The sequence below is a fragment of the Ylistrum balloti genome, unplaced genomic scaffold (assembly GCF_031769215.1).
Source record: "Ylistrum balloti isolate Yb309-2 unplaced genomic scaffold, AGI_CSIRO_Ybal_v1 Utg370138, whole genome shotgun sequence".
NCBI classification, from domain to species: domain Eukaryota; kingdom Metazoa; phylum Mollusca; class Bivalvia; order Pectinida; family Pectinidae; genus Ylistrum; species Ylistrum balloti.
In genome coordinates this window covers 87,484-112,786 of record NW_026782146.1, presented here as the reverse complement: position 1 = coordinate 112,786, position 25,303 = coordinate 87,484, and the positions used below count along the sequence as shown (strand labels likewise).

At 39.1% G+C, this 25,303-nt stretch overlaps 1 protein-coding gene across 1 annotated transcript; it reads right to left on the bottom strand.

Annotated features, from left to right (window-relative positions):
• Positions 1 to 10,254: 10,254 nt before the first annotated feature.
• Positions 10,255 to 23,848, bottom strand: LOC132550646 (beta-1,4-galactosyltransferase 3-like). Its single transcript, XM_060214737.1, has 8 exons — positions 23,809 to 23,848; positions 22,897 to 23,105; positions 21,715 to 21,947; positions 19,861 to 20,048; positions 17,343 to 17,465; positions 13,731 to 13,826; positions 12,480 to 12,668; positions 10,255 to 12,216 (listed from the first exon to the last, which is right to left on the bottom strand). Exons 2-8 carry the CDS (start codon positions 23,090 to 23,092, stop codon positions 12,192 to 12,194), a joined length of 1,050 nt encoding a protein of 349 aa, XP_060070720.1. The 5' UTR covers positions 23,093 to 23,105; positions 23,809 to 23,848; the 3' UTR covers positions 10,255 to 12,191.
• Between the last annotated feature and the right edge of the window lie 1,455 nt (positions 23,849 to 25,303).

Sequence of the window (25,303 nt, the reverse complement as noted above, 5' to 3'; positions counted from 1 at the left end):
GCTTTACTCCTTAAGCTCTACCTTGTCAACACCAGCTATTCCAGCCCGTACTGTGTGCACTCTTTGTTCCGAGCCCGTCAATGACGTATTTTCTCACCTCTGCTGTTCCTGTGGTAATACCAATGAGCTGCGTAGAAGTTATTATTATTATTATTATTATTATTATTATTATGTTTATTCAGGCAAAGACATAATAAAATTACACATTACAAATATCACATTACATAAGCAACTCAATAATAATTAAAATCAGTAATAAATTAATGTGGATTTCTTAAAATTATTAATTATAAAATATAAAATATCACAGAAGAATTTCACATACCTTAAAATATCACAGTTTAAACTAGTATCGCAGAAATTAAATTACACTGTGCTTGCAAATCGTCTAAGTAAAATAGTTGAAAATTTTAGAAATATCAATAAAAAAGAGAGAAATTTGATAAAACCAGATGAAAATGCCTTTGGCCTTGGATTACCCATAAAGCCTATAAAATAGGCTTATTTCCAATGGGGTCCATTTAAGGTGTAATCATTCCGGTTGAGATGTAAAGCCATGGAAAATGAGATTGAATTAATTTTCGCAGCATTAACTATAAATGAAACAGAGCACTATATTTGAAAGAAAATTACATTTACATAGAAGATATGAAAACAAATACTGAAAGTGAATAAAATGTTTTGGCACATTTCAGGGCATTTATGAAAAAGGATGGGATTTGAAGAGATATTATATAAATTTAATAATATAATATGAACAATAATATAACATAATATGTACAATAATATAACATCACTACCCGTTCAACCAGACGCAAAGAAGTGGAGGTTGAGCTCAATAGTAGACGAAGGGGTTGTCAAATTCGCCTTTTGATTGTAGCATCAGAAATTGTTTTACTTTGTTTTTAAAATGATATTTATTTTTAGAATTTTTAATATTTTCTGGAAGGGAATTCCAATCTTTTGTGGCCGAAGTAGAAAAGGAAGAACTTTCTATGCTTTTTACGTTTTTTATTGAGAAACTCATCGTTCCAGATCTAGTACCAAAACAGTTTTTGTTTAGAGAGAAAAGTTCATATAAATATTGTGGACATTTACCATTATAGATGTTAAAAGTATGGTTGAGGCGAAGTTGACGGACCCTTCGTTCTAGTTTTTCTAATTCAGTGACAGTGATCCTTGTTCTGTTATCAAAGTTAAGAATAAAGCGGACCATTTTGTTTTAGGTAGTCTGGAGTATACCTTTGAGTTTCTTAGTAATTCCTTCATACCAGGAGGAGCACGCATTATCAAAGTGGCACTGAATCAGAGCAGAACATAAAGTTTTACGAGATTTTAGAGATAGACATTTACTATTTCTGTTAAAAAATTTAAGTCTTTGGTTGATTTTTTGGATAATGTTGGAGACAATTTCCTCTCCAGATAGAAATTTATTTATCGTAACACCGAGGTATTTTACTGAAGATTGCGAAACAATGTTTTGACCGTTACATGAAATTTTGAAATCATCCTCGGGTACTTGTCCTAATTTTCTCTTTGGTCCAAATAAAATACTTTCTGTTTTACCTAAATGTAATGATAATTTGTTGTCAACGAGCCAATCATGACATGATTCCAAAACTAAGGATAATTTTGAAGAGATTGTTTTGGGACAGTGATGTTTTCTACAGGAAGTCCTCTCAGACTTTGGTCCATTTATGTACCGACCAATTTTGTTAATACGCTTTTAGGCCTGACCTCAGGCCTCCAGCTGCAAGATGCTGCTGTCCAGAAACTTTTTCTGATGAAAGCAGCAAGATTCGTTGTAAGTGCTACGCGCTCCTTAGCTTAATTATTCTTATTTTTTTTGACGTTTCCACGCGATATTCAGGATTTACATTGGTAAATCCTCTACTTCCACGCGGTAATTGAACTGTTTCTGTTTATATATACCAATATTTCCTTTGGGAGGAAATAAATTTTGATGATGATGATATTACTGAAATATTCATGCAAGAAGATGGAAGGACCTTTCTTTCTCTTCATTCTTTCTTATCGTCAGTATTATTTTCATTTTATTATTTATTTATTTATTTATTTATCTGTCTATTTTTTTTTTTGTTAATTTGTATGGAATGTAATGAAGGATAAAGAGTCTGTTATAATTTTTTAAGCAAGCTGAATTGTGATTTTCTGGAAACATGAAATTTTATTTAAGTTCAAATGTAATGAAAATATTTTTCTGATACCCACCGTAACATATAGATTCCGTATTTCTTGGAGTGCAATAGCAAATTTCCCAAGTGCTTTCGCTTATAAACATGCAGGATAGCTCCCCTGATTGTCGATTATCTCTGTCACCGCATTTTTTGACATTCGGTGTGTCAAGGCTAGGTTCGTGGCCAGGGCGTGGGATTTTGGCAGGCGGAGCAAGGGAAGCTGGTCACTGTTGTATCCTTCAGTTTCATCTGGGATGAATATACAGTGGACATGTCCAAAAATATGAGACTGAAGATCAAGTTTAGTTGAGGATCGACCATACAGCAGATACTTAAGTTATTATGCTTTGGTTAATTATTTGTGCGCGCGTGTATGTAATCACAGCTCTCTGTTGATTGGTCGGTATAAGTAAATCAAATGTAGATTGCAAGGGACCTGGATACATCTCCATAGGATTACATACATGATTTTGAACATAAAATATTGTTTATTTTTTTTAACTTTCACAAGAGAGATCATTGCCAACTTCACTTTCCATAGTATATTTGTAAAAAAAAATACTACAGGTCGCCAAGCTGTTGTTACCCAGTCATACCCTGTTGTCGCCCAGTCATACCCTGTTGTCGCCCAGTCATACCCTGTTGTCGCCCAGTCATACCCTGTTGTCGCCCAGTCATACCCTGTGGTCGCCCAGTCATAGCCAGTGATCGCCCAATCATACCCTGTTGTCGCCCATTCATGCTCTCTAGTCGCCCTGACATACCCTGTTGTCGCCCAGGATGCTTGTCAGCACACCTGTTACGTGTGTGATACACTGGACGTGTTTGATGCTCGACAGCACACCTGTTACGTGTGTGTGACATTGGACGTGTTTGATGCTCGTCAGCACATCTGTTACTGTTGTCGTTAGTCGCCCAGTGATACACTGTGTGTTTGATGCTCGTCATACACCTGTTACGTGTGTGATACGACGTGTTTGATGCTCGTCAGCACACCTGTTACGTGTGTGATACACTGGACGTGTTTGATGCTCGTCAGCACACCTGTTACGTGTGTGATACACTGAACGTGTTTGATGCTCGTCAGCACACCTGTTACGTGTGTGATACACTGGACGTGTTTGATGCTTGTCAGCACACCTGTTACGTGTGTGATACACTGGACGTGTTTGATGCTCGTCAGCACACCTGTTACGAGTAGGATACACAGGACGTGTTTGATGCTCTGCAGCACACCTGTTACGTGTGTGATACACTGGACGTGTTTGATGCTCGTCAGCACACCTGTTACGTGTGTGATACACTGGACGTGTTTGATGCTGTTGTTACGTGTGTGATACACTGCACGTGTTTGATGCTCGTCAGCACACCTGGACGTGTTTGATGCTCGTCAGCACACCTGTTACGTGTGTGATACACTGGACGTGTTTGATGCTCGTCAGCACACCTGTTACGTGTGTGTGATACACTGGACGTGTTTGATGCTCGTCAGCACACCTGTTACGTGTGTGATACACTGGACGTGTTTGATGCTCGTCAGCACACCTGTTACGTGTGTGATACACTGGACGTGTTTGATGCTCGTCAGCACACCTGTTACGTGTGTGATACACTGGACGTGTTTGATGCTCGTCAGCACACCTGTTACGTGTGTGATACACTGGACGTGTTTGATGCTTGTCAGCACACCTGTTACGTGTGTGATACACTGGACGTGTTTGATGCTCGTCAGCACACCTGTTACGTGTGTGATACACTGGACGTGTTTGATGCTCGTCAGCACACCTGTTACGTGTGTGATACACTGGACGTGTTTGATGCTCGTCAGCACACCTGTTACGTGTGTGATACACTGGACGTGTTTGATGCTCGTCAGCACACCTGTTACGTGTGTGTTTGATACACCTGTTACGTGTGTGATACACTGGACGTGTTTGATGCTCGTCAGCACACCTGTTACGTGTGTGATACACTGGACGTGTTTGATGCTCGTCAGCACACCTGTTACGTGTGTGATACACTGGACGTGTTTGACTGTCAGCACACCTGTTACGTGTGTGATACACTGGACGTGTTTGATGCTCGTCAGCACACCTGTTACGTGTGTGATACACTGGACGTGTTTGATGCTCGTCAGCACACCTGTTACGTGTGTGATACACTGGACGTGTTTGATGCTCGTCAGCACACCTGTTACGTGTGTGATACACTGGACGTGTTTGATGCTCGTCAGCACACCTGTTACGTGTGTGATACACTGGACGTGTTTGATGCTCGTCAGCACACCTGTTACGTGTGTGATACACTGGACGTGTTTGATGCTCGTCAGCACACCTGTTACGTGTGTGATACACTGGACGTGTTTGATGCTCGTCAGCACACCTGTTACGTGTGTGATACACTGGACGTGTTTGATGCTCGTCAGCACACCTGTTACGTGTGTGATACACTGGACGTGTTTGATGCTCGTCAGCACACCTGTTACGTGTGTGATACACTGGACGTGTTTGATGCTCGTCAGCACACCTGTTACGTGTGTGATACACTGTGTTTGATGCTCGTCAGCACACCTGTTACGTGTGTGTGATGCACCTGTTACGTGTGTGATACGTGTTTGATGCACACACTGTTACGTGTGTGATACACTGGACGTGTTTGATGCTCGTCAGCACACCTGTTACGTGTGTGATACACTGGACGTGTTTGATGCTCGTCAGCACACCTGTTACGTGTGTGATACACTGGACGTGTTTGATGCTCGTCAGCACACCTGTTACGTGTGTGATACACTGGACGTGTTTGATGCTCGTCAGCACACCTGTTACGTGTGTGATACACTGGACGTGTTTGATGCTCGTCAGCACACCTGTTACGTGTGTGATACACTGGACGTGTTTGATGCTCGTCAGCACACCTGTTACGTGTGTGATACACTGGACGTGTTTGATGCTCGTCAGCACACCTGTTACGTGTGTGATACACTGGACGTGTTTGATGCTCGTCAGCACACCTGTTACGTGTGTGTGACACTGGACGTGTTTGATGCTCGTCAGCACACCTGTTACGTGTGTGATACACTGGACGTGTTTGATGCTCGTCAGCACACCTGTTACGTGTGTGATACACTGGACGTGTTTGATGCTCGTCAGCACACCTGTTACGTGTGTGATGGACACTGGACGTGTTTGATGCTCGTCAGCACACCTGTTACGTGTGTGATACACTGGACGTGTTTGATGCTCGTCAGCACACCTGTTACGTGTGTGATACACTGGACGTGTTTGATGCTCGTCAGCACACCTGTTACGTGTGTGATACACTGGACGTGTTTGATGCTCGTCAGCACACCTGTTACGTGTGATATACACTGGACGTGTTTGATGCTCGTCAGCACACCTGTTATGTGTGTGTGACACTGGACGTGTTTGATGCTCGTCAGCACACCTGTTACGTGTGTGATACACTGGACGTGTTTGATGCTCGTCAGCACACCTGTTACGTGTGTGATACACTGGACGTGTTTGATGCTCGTCAGCACACCTGTTACGTGTGTGATACACTGGACGTGTTTGATGCTCGTCAGCACACCTGTTACGTGTGTGATACACTGGACGTGTTTGATGCTCGTCAGCACACCTGTTACGTGTGTGATACACTGGACGTGTTTGATGCTCGTCAGCACACCTGTTACGTGTGTGATACACTGGACGTGTTTGATGCTCGTCAGCACACCTGTTACGTGTGTGATACACTGGACGTGTTTGATGCTCGTCAGCACACCTGTTACGTGTGTGATACACTGGACGTGTTTGATGCTCGTCAGCACACCTGTTACGTGTGTGATACACACCTGTTACGTGTGTGACGTGTTTGATGCTCGTCAGCACACCTGTTACGTGTGTGATACACTGGACGTGTTTGATGCTTCAGCACACCTGTTACGTGTGTGATACATGCACACACACCTGTTACGTGTGTGATACACTGGACGTGTTTGATGCTCGTCAGCACACCTGTTACGTGTGTGATACACTGTTTGATGCTCGTCAGCACACCTGTTACGTGTGTGATACACTGGACGTGTTTGATGCTCGTCAGCACACCTGTTACGTGTGTGATACACTGGACGTGTTTGATGCTCGTCAGCACACCTGTTACGTGTGTGATACACTGGACGTGTTTGATGCTCGTCAGCACACCTGTTACGTGTGTGTTACACTGGACGTGTTTGATGCTCGTCAGCACACCTGTTACGTGTGTGATACACACACCCTGTGTGTGTGACACTGTGTTTGATAACACCTGTTACGTGTTTTGTTTGATAGTCAGCACACCTGTTACGTGTGTGATACACTGGACGTGTTTGATGCTCGTCAGCACACCTGTTACGTGTGTGATACACATATATAATTTACTCAAAGTCTTATCTGTTATAATGTACAAACACATCTGATGTCTCAATTGTTACAAGGAGAACCAATATTGTTGGAAATGCAATGTACATGTATATCTGTTTCCATAGTAACAATTTTGGAAATATCTGATGCGTCAAAGTATAGACTTTGACAAGCTGAATTAGTTCCCAGGTTTAAGAGAAGAATGGACAAGATCCATGTATTCGTTGGTCTTATTTGGTTACCATGGCAATTAAATGATATGAGTTATTTTGGAAGAAAATATCACCATTGTAAGTATCACACCTGAAGGCTCTTATTGATCAATCTTAAGCATAACAGAAAGATATCTAAATTTCAATCAATCAGAAGCCTCCATTATGTCTCTATAGCAATGGTTCTGGAAAGACATAATACTGCGTGCGTAAGTTATGGGTTTTAATATGTTACACTGTTTGACAAAGTTTCATTAAAATTGATATCAGGACAAATGATCTATAGCCACTACAGGTCAAAATTTAAGTAGAATTATCTGTTTCCATGGTAACTAATATTACTAGCAAAATAAGAAAACAAGGGCCATCAGAGACGATTAATGCTCCCTGAATGGGAAAAAATTTAAGTATGAAAAATAACAAACGGTAACAAGGGAGTTCTTGTACACTGCCCCCATTCTTGTTGAGATCTATCTACTTCACCTTAATACCTGTTATAGTTTTAGTGTAATGCTCCAGACAGAGTTTAAATATGATAAATAACAAAGGGCAATAACTCCTAAATTATGCTTCTCCTTGTTGAGATTTATCTGCCTATGAAGCATTATGTTGATACCTCTTGTGTTATGCTCCAGACAATTGGATGGATGGACAGACTGACAGAAAGATTGACAAAGCAGCAATTACATGCTCTCCCTTCGGGGAGCATAAAAAATTGCATGTACATTTACATGGTACTAAATATTTTTATAATGTTTAAAAAAAGTGGTTCACAAGTTATGTCTGCTGATAGATACACAGACAGATAGACCAACAACCTGATTCCAGTATACCCCACACCCAACCCTCAAACTTCATTGTGCAGGGAATAGAAATACCTGAAGTGACATCTGTTGTAGACATTTCTGAGGTGTTGCCTTTTACAAATACACTTGAGACAACACCTGTTACAAACATATCTGAGGTGTTGCCTTTTACAAATACACTTGAGACAACACCTGTTAAAAACATATCTGAGGTGTTGTCTTTTACAAATTCACTTGAGACAACACCTGTTACAAATATATCTGAGGTATCAATTCTTGCTTATACACTTAAGGCATCACTTTTTACGGATATCTAGCCTAATAAAAACACACTTTAGGTATTACCTGTTAAAAACAAACCTGATTTGTCACCTTTTACACAGACACAAGAGGTGTCACTTACTACAAAGACACATTAAATGTAGAATTTTACAAATATACCTCAGAGATGTTACCTGTACAAACATACATCTCTGAGGTGTGACCTGTACAAATATACCAATGAGGAGTTACTTGTAGAAACATACCTCTGCGATGTGACTTGAACAAACAAACATCTGAGGTGTGACCTGTATAATCATACCTCTGAGGGTCGACCTGTAAAAACAAACATCTGAGGTGTGACCTGTACAAACATACATCTGAGGTGTGACCTGTACAAACATACATCTCACGTGTGACCTGTACAAACATACCTCTGAGGTGTGACCTGTGCAAACATACATCTGAGGTGTGACCTGTACAAATATACCACTGAGGTGTGACCTGTACAAACATACATCTCTGAGGTGTGACATGTACAAATATACCACTGAGGTGTGATTTACACAAACAAACCTCTGAGGTGTGACCTGAACAAACAAACCTCTGAGGTGTGACCTGAACAAGCATACATCTAAGGTGTGACCTGTACAAACAAATATCTGAGGTGTGACCTGTACAAACATACATCTGAGGTGTGACCTGTACAAATATACCACTGAGGTGTGACCTGTACAAACATACATCTGAGGTGTGACCTGTACAAATATACCTATGAGGTGTGACCTGTACAAACATACACCTCTGAGGTGTGACCTGTACAAACATACCTCTGAGGAGTGACTTGTAGAAACATACCTCTGCGGTGTGATTTGAACAAACAAACATCTGAGGTGTGACCTGTATAATCATACCTCTGAGGGTCGACCTGTACAAACAAACATCTGAGGTGTGACCTTTACAAACATACCTCTGAGGTGTGACCTGTACAAACATACATCTGAGGTGTGACTTACACAATCAAACCTCTGAGGTGTGACCTGTACAAACATACATCTGAGGTGTGACCTGTACAAACATACCACTGAGGTGTGACTTACACAAACAAACCTCTGAGGTGTGACCTGAACAAGCATACATCTGAGGTGTGACCTGTACAAACATACCTCTGAGGTGTGACCTGTATAATCATACCTCTGAGGGTCGACCTGTACAAACAAACATCTGAGGTGTGACCTGTACAAACATACATCTCACGTGTGACCTGTACAAACATACCTCTGAGGTGTGACCTGTACAAACATACATCTGAGGTGTGACCTGTACAAATATACCACTGAGGTGTGACCTGTACAAACATACATCTGAGGTGTGACCTGTATAAATATACCACTGAGGTGTGACTTACACAAACAAACCTCTGAGGTGTGACCTTAACAAGCATACATCTGAGGTGTGACCTGTACAAACATACATCTGAGGTGTGACTTGTACAAATATACATCTGAGGTGTGACCTGTACAATTATACCTCTGAGGTATGACTTACACAAACAAACCTCTGAGGTGTGACCTGAACAAGCATACATCTGAGGTGTGACCTGTACAAACATACATCTGAGGTGTGACCTGTACAAACATACACCTCAGGTGTGACCTGTACAAACATACATCTGAGGTGTGACCTGTGCAAATATACCACTGAGGTGTGACCTGTACAAACATACATCTGAGGTGTGACCTGTACAAATATACCACTGAGGTGTGACCTGTACAAACAAACATCTGAGGTGTGACCTGTACAAACATACCTCTGAGGTGTGACTAATCAACAATTTCTTGTCCACAAACTTTTAAAATGTGTGTCTATGTAGATTTACTGAGCTATATTTATCTATGAAATCAAGTGACAATGAAAATAAAATGAAAAAAAAAAACCCATCAAAATTGAGTCTGAACAAAAATACATATGATCTTAAAGTACATGGGAATGTGGTGTGTACGTTAAATAGATATATTATATCAATGTAAATGTAATTTCCCATATCCCATCAGAGCACCAATATACAAAAAAAATAAAGAAATAAATAAAAAATGTTCATTGTATGCATAAAGTGTAAATATTTTCCATAAAATGAATATACTCTCTGTTAATTTAAGTTTTCACAAGTAAGTTTACCTACTTGTCTTCCTGCCATGGTTTGATTTCAATAATCGCTTTATAAAAGAAGGGACGTAACTCTAGAAAAGGGCAGTAACAGTAACAGATGTAAAGTGTATATATGACTTCTTACGATGAAGGGAAAAATGGTAAAAGTTAAATCTTTAATCAACAAAACAACACAAAAAATTGAAGAATGGATTTCATCTTTTGTGTTCATGGATTTGATATGTATTTTAAGTTATATGGATGATTTTAAAAACTAATCTAAAATCTAAAATTATTCAGATATTTTAAACCAAAATTTCTTAGATTTTGATAAATGTAAGTACTCCTGTATAATAAAAAGAACTTTCACCACATCCTCATACCAATTATAGACATTCATCATGTCATTATACAAATTACAGACTTTCACCACATCCTAATACAAATTATAGACATCATCACATCCTTACACAAATTATAGACATCATCACATCCTTATACAAATTGCAGACTTTCATCACATCCTTATAAAAATTATAGACATCATCACATCCTTATACAAATTATAGATATCATCACATCCTTATACAAATTATAGACATCATCACATCCTTATACAATTTACAGACTTTCATCACATCCTTATACAAATTGTGACATTCATCACATCCTTATATAAATTACAGACTTTCATCACATCCTTCTATAAATTACAGACTTTCATCACATCCTTATACAAATTGTGACTTTCATCACATCCTTATTCAAATTGTGACTTTCATCACATCCTTATACAAATTACAGACTTTCATCACATCCTTATATAAATTATAGACATCATCACATCCTTATACAAATTGTGACTTTCATCACATCCTTATACAAATTACAGACTTTCATCACATCCTTATACAAATTACAGACTTTCATCACATCCTTATACAAATTGTGACATTCATCACATCCTTATACAAATTACAGACTTTCATCACATCCTTATACAAATTACAGACTTTCATCACATCCTTATATAAATTATAGACATCATCACATCCTTATACAAATTAGACTTTCATCACATCCTTATACAAATTGTGACTTTCATCACATCCTTATACAAATTGTGACTTTCATCACATTCTTATACAAATTGTGACTTTCATCACATCCTTATATAAATTACAGACTTTCATCACATCTTTATATAAATTACAGACTTTCATCACATCCTTATACAAATTACAGACTTTCATCACATCCTTATACAAATTACAGACTTTCAGCACATCCTTATACAAATTGTGACATTCATCACATCCTTATACAAATTACAGACTTTCATCACATTCTTATACAAATTACACACTTTCATCACATCCTTATATAAATTGTGACTTTCATCACATCCTTATACAAATTGTGACTTTCATCACATCCTTATACAAATTGTGACTTTCATCACATCCTTATACAAATTGTGACTTTCATCACATCCTTATACAAATTACAGACTTTCATCACATCCTTACACAAATTACAGACTTTCAGCACATCCTTATACAAATTGTGACATTCATCACATCCTTATATAAATTATAGACATCATCACATTCTTATACAATTTACAGACTTTCATCACATTCTTATACAAATTACAGACTTTCATCACATCCTTATATAAATTATAGACATCATCACATCCTTATACAAATTGTGACTTTCAGCACATCCTTATACAAATTGTGACTGTCATCACATCCTTATACAAATTACAGACTTTCATCACATCCTTATACAAATTACAGACTTTCATCACATTCTTATACAAATTACAGACTTTCATCACATCCTTATATAAATTATAGACATCATCACATCCTTATCCAATTTGTGACTTTCATCACATCCTTATACAAGTTACAGACTTTCATCACATCCTTATATAAATTATAGACATCATCACATCCTTATACAAATTGTGACTTTCATCACATCCTTATACAAGTTACAGACTTTCATCACATCCTTATACAAATTAGACTTCAACCACCTCCACATAAAATTTGTTATTATCCAGATATCATCCCTTAGTGTCCAGTCTAACATGACGAAACATTTAATCATTGGGCGAAAGCGTTCAGGTGTTTTTATAGCATTCTGCATCATCTTCTATGGAAAGTAGAATTTCAGAAACCTGTAAAAAATCAGCACATGCTTTAACCATAACTCATCAAAATGGTTTTTCTCACTTATCAAAACATTTTCCTTGAATTATAAATCTGCACTATCTGCACTAAGCAGAGATTTATATTCACTGAAGACAACCACTTCCTGTCCACTTAATTACCTTTACAGAAATTACCTTTACAGAAATTACCTTTATAGAAATGTTTTTTGAGGTTTTTATAGACAGATATTTTTCATATACTGGCAATTTAAAAGACAGCATAAACATACCACCAAAAGGATTCGTGTGTGGTATCCTTGGAGACATCTATTCTGTGTCCTGCTGAAGGGCCAATATCGACCGTGATATTTGTGTATAGGGGATGTTCTGTCAGCTGTTTCACAGTGTAATTCATCGTGGATGGTGTATTTAAGCCATCGTTCATCCATCTACCCCGCCATCCCAGGAAGGCATCATAACTAAGACCACAAAAGATACAAACACAGAAATTATAACTCAGTAACATGTATCAAAGTAGATACACCATGTAAAAGTTTGTATACAAAATTGAAAATTTACATATCAAAACCAAAGTGCAATATAGTAAAAGTATAACAATGTAACACATGAATTTTCAGTGAATTTTGAAATACTGCACAACAGACTTTTTCACTTCAGTGTATCTTATTACTACCAAGATTGCATAGCAACTATTACAATCACAACTTTTTTTATTCAAGAAAAAATAATCTTTCCCTGAATCAGGTGTATTGTATAGATAATTGATGTTACTGAAGTTTAAATGTATTTGCAATTGCAATTTAAATACAATTGCACAACGATAGTCAATACTTTATTGGTGCTTGGGAATTTACATTCATTTACAATGCTGGTATATAACAGTATTGGGTTATCATGTTAAAGCATTTCCTTTTCAATGAGAAACCATAGTGTAAAATTTCTGATCTTTAACATTACAAAATGATACGGCAAATGTGAGATATCTCATTTTCGACATGAAGTAGAGAAATTTGTACACCTTTATGAATTGCTCAATTTTCATGATTTTTCACAATTCTATATTAACTACAACAATTTATGGACATATGAATTCCTGGACTAAGAAAATCCACAAAACTGACAAAAATAAATCCTCCATGAAAATGAATTATTTACAGTATCCTGAACTTGACCATAAAATTTAAGAATCCATTCAGTCATTCTTCAGGAATAGGAGCAACAAATTTTAAACATCAAAACGCAAAATGACGACTTGCAGTCATTTTTATTATCTATCGAAGCCCAACATGTGACATGCACATCCAGGACCCATAAATATACAAAACTTTTCAAGGAAGTCTTCAGAAACAGCACAGTAACAAAAAAATTGTTCATGGTGTGGATGGATGGACAGACCAACCACAGAAGCAAAGTGATTTAAAAAGAACCAACATTTGATGACGATTATCTAAAAATTGTTATCAGATCTATTTGTGTGATATATCACAAGACCTATTTTAGTAAGATAAAATATTGTTTACCCATTGTCAGATCTTGTCTCCTTCACATGGCGCACCATCTTGAACATGCCAATGTATTCTGGAGGTCGTGTGATCAACAGTCCTGCTTCTTGTGTTCTGTATTAATAAATATAAATATCTTTTTAGATTCTGCATTTCTGTTATCATTATCCTTGTTGGTGGTCACATGACTGTCATAAGAATTTCTATGCTGTGATGTCCTCATTTCTCAAGCCCAAGTATGAGTTAAGTTAGCCATGTGACAGTCATATGATTGCAATGTGACCAACTGTGCAGGAACATCATCATGTGAATGTCATGTGACTTAACCTGCTGAAATGTTGCCATTTTCATTCCACCAACTCCAGTAAGAGTTAGGGTAGTCATGTGACTACCATGTAACTTACCATGCTGAGTAATCCTCATTTTCCCAGTCACAGTAATCTTCATTTCCCCAGCCCCAGTAATCCTCATTTCCCCAGCCCCAGTAATCCTCATTTCCCCTGTCCCAGTAATCCTCGTTTCCCCAGCCCCAGTAATCCTCATTTCCCCAGCCCCAGTAATCCTCATTTCCCCAGCCCCAGTAATCCTCATTTCCCCTGTCCCAGTAATCCTCGTTTCCCCAGCCCCAGTAATCCTCCTTTCCACAGCCCCAGTAATCGTTTCACCAACCCCAGTAAGAGTTTGGGTAGCCATGACTTACCATGCTGAGATGTTGTCGTACTCATTTTCCCAGTCACAGTAATCCTCGTTTCCCTAGCCCCAGTAATCCTCGTTTCCCCAGCCCCAGTAATCCTCCTTTCCCCAGCCCCAGTAATCGTTTCACCAACCCCAGTAAGAGTTTGGGTAGCCATGACTTATCATGCTGAGATGTTGTCGTACTCATTTCCCCAGTCACAGTAATCCTCATTTCCCTAGCCCCAGTAATCCTCGTTTCCCCAGCCCCAGTAAGAGATAGAGTAGCCATGTAACTTACCCTGTTGAGATGTCATCGTCCTCATTTCCCCAGCCCCAGAAATTCTCGTTTCCCTAGCCCCAGTAATCCTCATTTCCCCTGTCCCAGTAATCCTCATTTCCCCTGTCCCAGTAATCCTCATTTCCCCTGTCCCAGTAATCCTCGTTTCCCCAGCCCCAGTAATCCTCATTTCCCCTGTCCCAGTAATCCTCATTTCCCCTGTCCCAGTAATCCTCGTTTCCCCAGCCCCAGTAATCCTCATTTCCCCTGTCCCAGTAATCCTCATTTCCCCTGTCCCAGTAATCCTCATTTCCCCAGCCCCAGAAATTCTCGTTTCCCTTGCCCCAGTAATCCTCATTTCCCCTGTCCCAGTAATCCTCATTTCCCCTGTCCCAGTAATCCTCGTTTCCCCAGCCCCAGTAATCCTCATTTCCCCTGTCCCAGTAATCCTCGTTTCACCAGCCCCAGAAATCCTCATTTCCCCAGCCCCAGTAATCCTCGTTTCCCCAGCCCCAGTAATCCTCATTTCCCCAGCCCCAGTAATCCTCATTTCCCCAGCCCCAGTAATCCTCATTTCCCCTGTCCCAGTAATCCTCGTTTCCCCAGCCCCAGTAATCGTTTCACCAACCCCAGTAAGAGTTTGGGTAGCCATGACTTACCATGCTGAGATGTTGTCGTACTCATTTCCCCAGCCCCAGTAATCCTCGTTTCCCTAGCCCCAGTAATCCTTGTTTCCCCAGCCCCAGTAATCCTCGTTTCCCCAGCCCCAGTAAGAGATAGAGTAGCCATGTAACTTACCCTGTTGAGATGTCATCGTCCTCATTTGCCCAGCCCCAGAAATTCTCGTTTCCCCAGCTCCAGTAATCCTCATTTCCCCAGCCCCAGTAATCCTCATTTCCCCTGTCCCAGTAATCCTCGTTTCCCCAGTCACAGTAATCCTCATTTCCCCAGCCCCAGTAATCCTCATTTCCCCTGTCCCAGTAATCCTCGTTTCCCCAGTCACAGTAATCCTCATTTCCCCAGCCCCAGTAATCCTCATTTCCCCAAACCTAGTAAGAATTTGGGTAGCCATGACTTACCATGCTGAGATGTCGTTGTACTCATTTCCCCAGCCCCAGTAATCCTCGTTTCCGCAGCCCCAGTAATCCTCGTTTCCCAAGCCCAAGTAAGGGATAGTGTAGCCATGACTTACAGTGTTGAGATGTCATCGTCCTCGTTTCCCAAGCCCCAGTAATCCACTTTCCCCAGCCCCAGTAATCCTCGTTTCCCCAGTCACAGTAATCCTCATTTCCCCAGCCCCAGTAATCCTCGTTTTCCCAGTCCCAGTAATCCTCGTTTCCCCAGTCACAGTAATCCTCATTTCCCCAGCCCCAGTAATCCTCATTTCCCCAGTCCCAGTAAGAGATAGGGTAGCCATGTAACTTACCGTGCTGAGATGTTGTTGTCCTCGTTTCCACAGCCCCAGTAATCCTCGTTTCCCCAGCCCCAGTAATCCTCGTTTCCCCAGTCACAGTAATCCTCATTTCCACAGCCCCAGTAATCCTCGTTTCCCCAGCCCCAGTAATCCTCGTTTCCCCAGCTCCAGAAATCCTCATTTCCCCAGCCCCAGTAATCCTCGTTTCACCAGCCCCAGAAATCCTCATTTCCCCAGCCCCAGTAATCCTCGTTTCCCCAGTCACAGTAATCCTCATTTCCCCAACCCTAGTAAGAATTTGGGTAGCCATGACTTACCATGCTGAGATGTTGTTGTACTCATTTCCCCAGCCCCAGTAATCCTCGTTTCCACAGCCCCAGTAATCCTCATTTCCCAAGCCCAAGTAAGGGATAGGGTAGCCATGACTTACAGTGTTGAGATGTCATCGTCCTCGTTTCCCCAGCCCAAGTAATCCTCGTTTCCCCAGCCCCAGTAATCCTCATTTCCCCAGTCCCAGTAAGAGATAGGGTAGCCTTGTAACTTACCATGCTGAGATGTTGTTGTCCTCGTTTCCCCAGCCCCAGTGATCCTCATTTACCCAGCCCCAGTAATCCTCGTTTCCCCAGTCACAGTAATCCTCATTTCCCCAGTCGCAGTAATCCTCGTTTCCCCAGCCCCAGAAATCCTCATTTCCCCAGCCCCAGTAATCCTCGTTTCACCAGACCCAGTAAGAGATAGGGTAGCCATGTAACTTACCGTGCTGAGATGTTGTTGTCCTTGTTTCCCCAATCCAAATAATCCTCATTTCCCCAGCCCCAGTAATCCTCGTTTCCCCAGACCCAGTAAGAGATAGGGTAGCCATATAACTTACCGTGCTGAGATGTTGTTGTCCTTGTTTCCCCAGCCCAAATAATCCTCATTTCCCCAGCCCCAGTGATCCTCATTTCCCCAGCCACAGTAAGAGATAGGATAGCCATGTTGCTTACCGTGCTTAGATGTCATCGTCTTCATTTCCCCAGCCCCAGTAATCCTCTTTTCCCCAGCCCCAGAAATCCTCATTTCCCCAGCCCCTTTAATTCTCATTTCCCCAGCCCCAGTAAGAGATAGGGTAGCCATGTAACTTACCATGCTGAGATGTTGTTTTCCTCGTTTCCCCAGCCCCAGTGATCCTCATTTCCCCAGCCCCAGTAATCCTCATTTCCCCAGCCCCAGTGATCCTCATTTACCCAGCCACAGTAAGAGATAGGATAGCCTTGTAACTTACCGTGCTGAGATGTCATCGTCTTCATTTCCCCAGCCCCAGTAAGAGTTTGGGTAGCCATTAATTTTTTGGAAGCTGTCTGCCTTCATAGCAATCACTCCCCCGGCATAGTTAAAATACATAACACTGGCAACAAAAATAAAACTTACATGTAAGTTAAATAATGTTCTACATATCATCCTACATTAAGTCATCAGATTAGAATCACCTCTTACACTGTACCATTAAATAAAAGGCAGCACTCAAGCATTCCTGGCACAGTCATAGCAAGAACACACAGCAACAAAATGTATTTCCGATGACAACATTTAATTTTATGTTATTATTCAATACTTATTCAAAAATTTGACATAATGCTTCAAAGGTCTATACAAGTAATTTTGCTTTGTGCATTAACTATACAAGATATTCTAAAGACTTGAACATGGAAGTTACAAGAATGTGTTATCAGCCCAGAGAAGCTATAATGATATCAATTGAAAACAAAATGTCTGGGAAATCATGACATGAAAGTTGTTGTGTTTGTTGGAGACTGTGTGGCTGACATGTCTGCCATCGGCGACAGTAGTCAACTCATCCATGTTATTCAGCAATAGAATGTGAGGCAACAAGATTTTCTTTTACAGGCAATAGGTAAATTATTTTCTCTTCCTGATACGAAGTTACGGACTGGGAAAACTAGTTCCATTTTTTTTGTCTTTTACTACATAATAATAACATAATTGTTAAGAAAAAATAAATGAAATATTTTCTTCAATGATTTAAGACGAACTTGATGTAAATATTTAAATCTGGGGAACAGATTAGTGATGCCAATATCTAGATTCATCACTAGCAGACAACAATTTTTAAATCTGGGGAACTATCACTGATATCTAGTTTCATCACTAGCAGACGACAATTTTTAAACCTGGGGTACAACTCACTGATATCTAGATTCATCACTAGCAGACGACAATTTTTAAATCTGGGGTACAATTTAATGATATCTAGGTTCATCACTAGCAGACGACAATTTTTAAACCTGGGGTACAACTCACTGATATCTAGATTCATCACTAGCAGACAACAATCTTTAAATCTGGGGTACAATTTAATGATATCTAGGTTCATCACTAGCAGACGACAATTTTTAAACCTGGGGTACAACTCACTGATATCTAGATTCATCACTAGCAGACAACAATCTTTAAATCTGGGGTACAATTTAATGATATCTAGGTTCATCACTAGCAGACGACAATTTTTAAACCTGGGGTACAACTCACTGATATCTAGATTCATCACTAGCAGACAACAATCTTTAAATCTGGGGTACAATTTAATGATATCTAGATTCATCACTAGCAGACGACAATTCTTAATTCTGGGGTACAACTCACTGATATCTAGATTCATCACTAGCAGACGACAATTTTTAAATCTGGGGAACTATCACTGATATCTAGTTTCATCACTAGCAGACGACAATTTTTAAATCTGGGGTACAACTCACTGATATCTAGATTCATCACTAGCAAACGACAATTTTTAAATCTGGGGTACAACTCACTGATATCTAGATTCATCACTAGCAGACGACAATTTTTAAATTTGGGGTACAATTTAATGATATCTAGGTTCATCACTAGCAGACGACAATTTTTAATTCTGGGGTACAACTCACTGATATCTAGATTCATCACTAGCAAACGACAATTTTTAAATCTGGGGTACAACTCACTGATATCTAGATTCATCACTAGCAGACGACAATTTTTAATTCTGGGGTACAACTCACTGATAGCTAGATTCATCACTAGCAAACGACAATTTTTAAATCTGGGGTACAACTCACTGATATCTAGATTCATCACTAGCAGACGACAATTTTTAAATTTGGGGTACAATTTAATGATATCTAGGTTCATCACTAGCAGACGACAATTTTTAATTCTGGGGTACAACTCACTGATATCTAGATTCATCACTAGCAAACGACAATTTTTAAATCTGGGGTACAACTCACTGATATCTAGATTCATCACTAGCAGACGACAATTTTTAATTCTGGGGTACAACTCACTGATATCTAGATTTTTCACTAGCAGACGACAATTTTTAAATCTGGGGTACAACTCACTGATATCTAGATTCATCACTAGCAAACGATAATTTTTAAATCTGGGGTACAACTCACTGATATCTAGATTCATCACTAGCAAACGACAATTTTTAATTCTGGGGTACAACTCACTGATATCTAGATTCATCACTAGGAAACGACAATTTTTAAATCTGGGGTAAAACTCACTGATATCTAGATTCATCACTAGCAGACGACAATCTTTAAATCTGGGGTACAATTTAATGATATCTAGGTTCATCACTAGCAGACGACAATTTTTAATTCTGGGGTACAACTCACTGATATCTAGATTCATCACTAGGAAACGACAATTTTTAAATCTGGGGTAAAACTCACTGATATCTAGATTCATCACTAGCAGACGATAATTTTTAAATCTGGGGTACAACTCACTGATATCTAGTTTCATCAATAGCAGACGACAGCTGACGAAGGTGATCATCACACATGTAGAGATTTTTGTCATTTTCTGGGAGAAGATCCACGTCATGGAAAATAAAGCAATCAAATTTTCCAATCTTCATTGCTTCTCTGAATCCAACATTCATTAGCTTTCCTCGATTAAACCTGTCATCTCCTGCCTGTAAATAAAATCATTATTATTGTTGCTAATTATACAATATAAATCTTCTGTAACCTAGACGAGCACGACTCGCAAAGAATGGCTAAAACAACCAAAATACAATATATACAAGTTTATTACACTCTATACACATAACAAGATATATCTCCTACCCTAATTCAGCACACTTCACTCCCTCACTCATAACCACACTTACACTTATAGAAAATATAGAAATATATATTAAAGTCTATACAGCCAAGCATCTATACATGTCTCTGGTAAAGACTCTGAAAAACGTCTCTGGATGACCTGCTTATAAAACGTTACATGAGTCAGCAAATGTTCACCGGATTGAACAAATGTCCTCCCTGTTAACAGATCCAATGACGCACCAAGTACTGTCCACAAAGGACATCTCAATAGTTGTCCACACAGGACATCTCAGGACTGCCCACACATGATATCTTCATAATGGTCCATACAGGACATCTTAGGACTGCCCACACAGGACATCTTTATAATTGTCCACACAGGACAGCATATACAGTAGATAGGTCTGTCTACCTCCAGACTATATACTGCAACAGTCCACACCAGACCTCATATGTTTACAGGACTGCCCACACAGGACATAGTATCAGGCTACACTGCCTTGCCCACACAGTACGTTAGCAACAGCTATCTTGGCCCACATAGGACACAAACATGTTCCATCTCTGTACCAGTAGTATCATCATCGTCCTCACTAACATCATGGGGTAGAACTGTAATTACATAATATAACCATGTCTAACCAAATATCCCATTCCTATTACTAAGCTATACATATATTCATTTAGTATCTCATAATATACACAAATATCATATTATTACAACCATATAATACTGTATGTAGCTAATTAACTGATATAATTCCATTAGCAAATTCTAGTCTTAATTTCAAGTTTCTGATAATAACTAAATACATAATCCAATTCACAAAAATTAGTTATTCTATACCCATAACATATGTATTTTGAACTGTACTCATCGGCTTTTATAAGCATATACATGTATCTCTTAATATTCGGCCCAAATACCAAACAGAACAGATTCCGGGTAAACATTGGAATATAAGGGTGTTATAAAGGTTTACAAACTTACCGCAAACTGTATTTTGCGCTGGCTAACCCCATACAAGCAATTATCAACCTGCCGAAATCTACACCGCTGCTCTCGCTTACATGTACATTTCCATTCTCACGAGACTAAATTCAAATATAAAGAACTCGGATCCGGAGAATCCGTAATTAAATCTTTTACGTGGAATTATTAAGAAAAATAAATAGACAGTATTTAATTTAGGTATTATCAAAATTATTTCATTAAATACATGTACGAAATGTTCAGAATAACTGGGATATTATTTCATACATATAAACAGATAAAATGTACAAAATTATTGTTGGGACTGTGACATCTTCATCAATCAATTAATGGTACTTTTCAAAATATGAACTGGTTTATTTAGAACGACAAAACCATCAAGGACATATTGACAAGCATCGAATACCACCCTAAGGAACACAATATTTCCATAGAGATCATGCCAGTGACCATAATGGACTTATTTCAATAACAGTTCTGATTCTTAAAACTCATCCAAGACATCTATTTTAAATATTAGAAGGATGTTGACATACCTGCTCTAATAAAAATACTTGGTAGTCGATGTTCTGTTTCCTCAGTAAAGGATGTATCCTGTTGAGCATGATCTTGAGGTGATGGAGACGGTTTCTGTAGGGAATTATGATCGCAACTTTCTGAAATGATGTACAGCCCTCAGGTTTCCATTGTCCACCCAGGGAAACATGTGGATTTCTCTGCTTGATCAGATCAAACGATGGTTCAGAGAAAATATCTAACTTCACTACATCTGGAATCAAGATAATAACAAAAAATTCATCAAAATGGAGCTTGTGAAGAACACACATAAATGTACATATGTATGTTTCCTTGGCAACGCCTGGATGTAAACTGCCTAGAAATGTAATTTAGGGTATGATGAATGACATTCGTCACATGACCATTACATCATTATTATAGGTAAGGAAACAGTGAAAGATGACAGTGTAAATGGCTGTCAACCTGATGGAGTGCAAAGTTCATAAATAATAATTTATTGCAGCATAATAAGTTCATTATTGGCATAACGTAGCAACATACATAGCAATTATAAATACAGTGAAACCTCACTTTTAAGGCCGTGTTGGTGACTCAACTGGATATGTCTTGATAACCGGTAAAAAGCTTAGTATAGTGAGTAAGCCCAATACTGCTACTTTTATCCATACATTTTCAGTCATTGAATCTGTATGTTGGTCTTATAGCAGTTTGGCACCTAAATACAGCTAAATGGCCCAACACCTGGTAGATATACTCAGGAATACACAGCACCTTGGTAATAAGGTGACTGCCTAAGGTAGGTTCTAATAAGCGAGGTAATATTAAGTTCACAACTGATCCTTAGGACTTTTAAAAACTGGTCTTAATTTGCGAGGTGGTCTGAATAGTGAGGTGGTCTTGTTAGTGAGGTGGTCTTAGTAGTGAGGTGGTTTTAACAGTGAAGTATGCAATACAAAGATATCTATAGGGTTTTTTGGGGACTGAATTACATTGATCTTCATAATGATCTGGTCTTTTTTTAGGTTAGCTTTAAGTGAGGTTTCACTGTATAAGCACTGAAATTTCATTGGTTTGGTAGACATATTTAACAAAGTGCACTCATGTTGATGTTATCCTGCGAAGTTGTGCTGCTTATTACGATCATGAATACCATATCTAAAGAGATCAATATTTAAAGTTTATACATCCAACTATCTTACCGAGGCTGTCAAAGTCGATTGGACAGATATGTGCTGCTTTGAGAGGATTAAGTATGTGTGTGCGTACTAATGACTCCGGGCTTGTGTATGTACAGTGGCTGCGATAGTTGAACAAAGAAAAGAGCACCAGACTGATGTAAAACACCAAAAGTGTTAGGAACAGGAGTCTTTGCCAGTGCAGCAAACGTTTCTTCATACTGTTAATATATCTATAAAACAGAGACAAAATGATTAGTTTTACAAGCCAAGAGACATGGATCTATCAATTAATGAGCTGTACATAGACTGATAGATGAAATACAAACTTGATTTAACTGTTTGTATTATGAAATTAAAAAAAATATATATATGGTACATTTGAAAATAAAAAAAATGCAATCAAAATTTAAACCTAACTTTTAAAATAGGTGCACAATCCGACACAAAAAACATAAATACAACTTCATTTGGAAAATTCATAATAGTAATATACTATGGATGGCTGAAGGTTCCATGCATATGCATAACACTGAAGGAGTTACCTTCCCCTAACAGGGGACCAGGTCCGAGATCAAATGTAAACTAACGACTTGTGATCGCCGTGGTCAGAAAAAATGCAAGATCAGATATGACTCTTTTTGGAGTAAAACTGTAATTAAGATCACAAAGGTATAGCTATTGTTTGAAATTTTTAAAAAAACGGAAATGTCATGGATGAGCGTTTTATATCAGAACATCGCCGGTATAGAGTATAGTGACATAAATCGTTGTCTACTCACGAGGGCGTTCCAACCTGTCATCCTCATTAAACGTTGGAACTCATAATATCAGCTGTTAAGACTTCACTGTTTAACTGTCTCGGTCAGACACTGGTTATATCATGTCCTAGTGATTGATAATCTAAAGCAACAGATTAATAAAAGCCAAACTTACATACATTCCACCTGGACAAATGACGGTAACACCAACCAGTAAACAATCAAATCCGGAAGTGCCTATAAGTCAGGGGAGGTCACTCCAAGACTCACGTATGGTTGCCACATATAGGTATAGATACGTTGCACATGTATATTCTGACGTTCGAGCTAAATGATTTTGACATGTAGCGAAAACAAAAACAAAACAATGGAGTCCCGCTTTGTTACATTTGAATAAGAAAACACTTGTTTAAACAAGCATTAAGACAACATATTAAAGAAAGTTGGAGAAACATTAGCATGATCTTTTGAGTTTGACGTTAGGCCTACTCTTCAAATCAAGTTGATTCTGTTTTGAATCGCCCACTCTGAGCGGTAGTCTACAATTTTATGTTTTTATCTGGTAACTTGTTTGATTACTTACACAGGTGTTACCAGATTTTTTTAATAGTGTTTATACAGATACAGAGTTGTGTGGTTTTTATTTAGCTCACTTGATTCTAAGCGACACGGGTTGATGACTTTTGGCGAAACACCAACATAATCATTGCATTTTAACATGTTTTATGTAAAGAATGAAATTGCCAACCAGTTCCATTGTTAGAGAAAATGGTTGATACCGAATCCGCACGGCGAGGTAGCATTCATTTTCCCTAATAACAGACTGGAAATAGTCCTAGGTCCTCCACTATGAATCTGTCCTACCAGCCACTGAAATGTAATCATTAGTTGTCCAGGGATGTCTATAGAATGTGCCCTACCAGCCACTGAAATGTAATCACTAGATGTCTATAGAATGTGCCCTACCAGCCACTGAAATGTAATCACTGCTTGTCCAGGGATGTCTATAGAATGTGCCCTACCAGCCACTGAAATGTAATCATTAGATGTCAGGGATGTCTATAGAATGTGCCCTACCAGCCACTGAAATGTAACCACTAGTTGTCCAGGGATGTCTATAGAATGTGCCCTACCAGCCACTGAAATGTAATCATTAGTTGTCCAGGGATGTATATAGAATGTGCCCTACCAGCCACTGAAATGTAATCATTAGATGTCAGGGATGTCTATAGAATGTGCCCTACCAGCCACTGAAATGTAATCATTAGATGTCAGGGATGTCTATAGAATGTGCCCTACCAGCCACTGAAATGTAACCACTAGTTGTCCAGGGATGTCTATAGAATGTGCCCTACCAGCCACTGAAATGTAATCACTAGTTGTCCAGGGATGTCTATAGAATGTGCCCTACCAGCCACTGAAATGTAATCATTAGATGTCAGGGATGTCTATAGAATGTGCCCTACCAGCCACTGAAATGTAACCACTAGTTGTCCAGGGATGTCTATAGAATGTGCCCTACCAGCCACTGAAATGTAATCATTAGATGTCAGGGATGTCTATAGAATGTGCCCTACCAGCCACTGAAATGTAATCACTAGTTGTCAGGTATATCTATAGAATGTGGCCTACCAGCCACTGAAATGTAACCACTAGTTGTCCAGGGATGT

Coding starts and splice junctions, on each gene's coding strand:
- LOC132550646 (XM_060214737.1), bottom strand. CDS start 23,092: ATGAAGAAACGTTTGCTGCACTGGCAAAGACTCCTGTTCCTAACACTT. Junction 21,948..22,896: donor AATCGACTTTGACAGCCTCG/GTAAGATAGTTG, acceptor TCTTGATTCCAG/ATGTAGTGAAGTTAGATATT. Junction 13,827..17,342: donor GACGATGACATCTCAGCACG/GTAAGTTACAAG, acceptor TTATTAATACAG/AACACAAGAAGCAGGACTGT.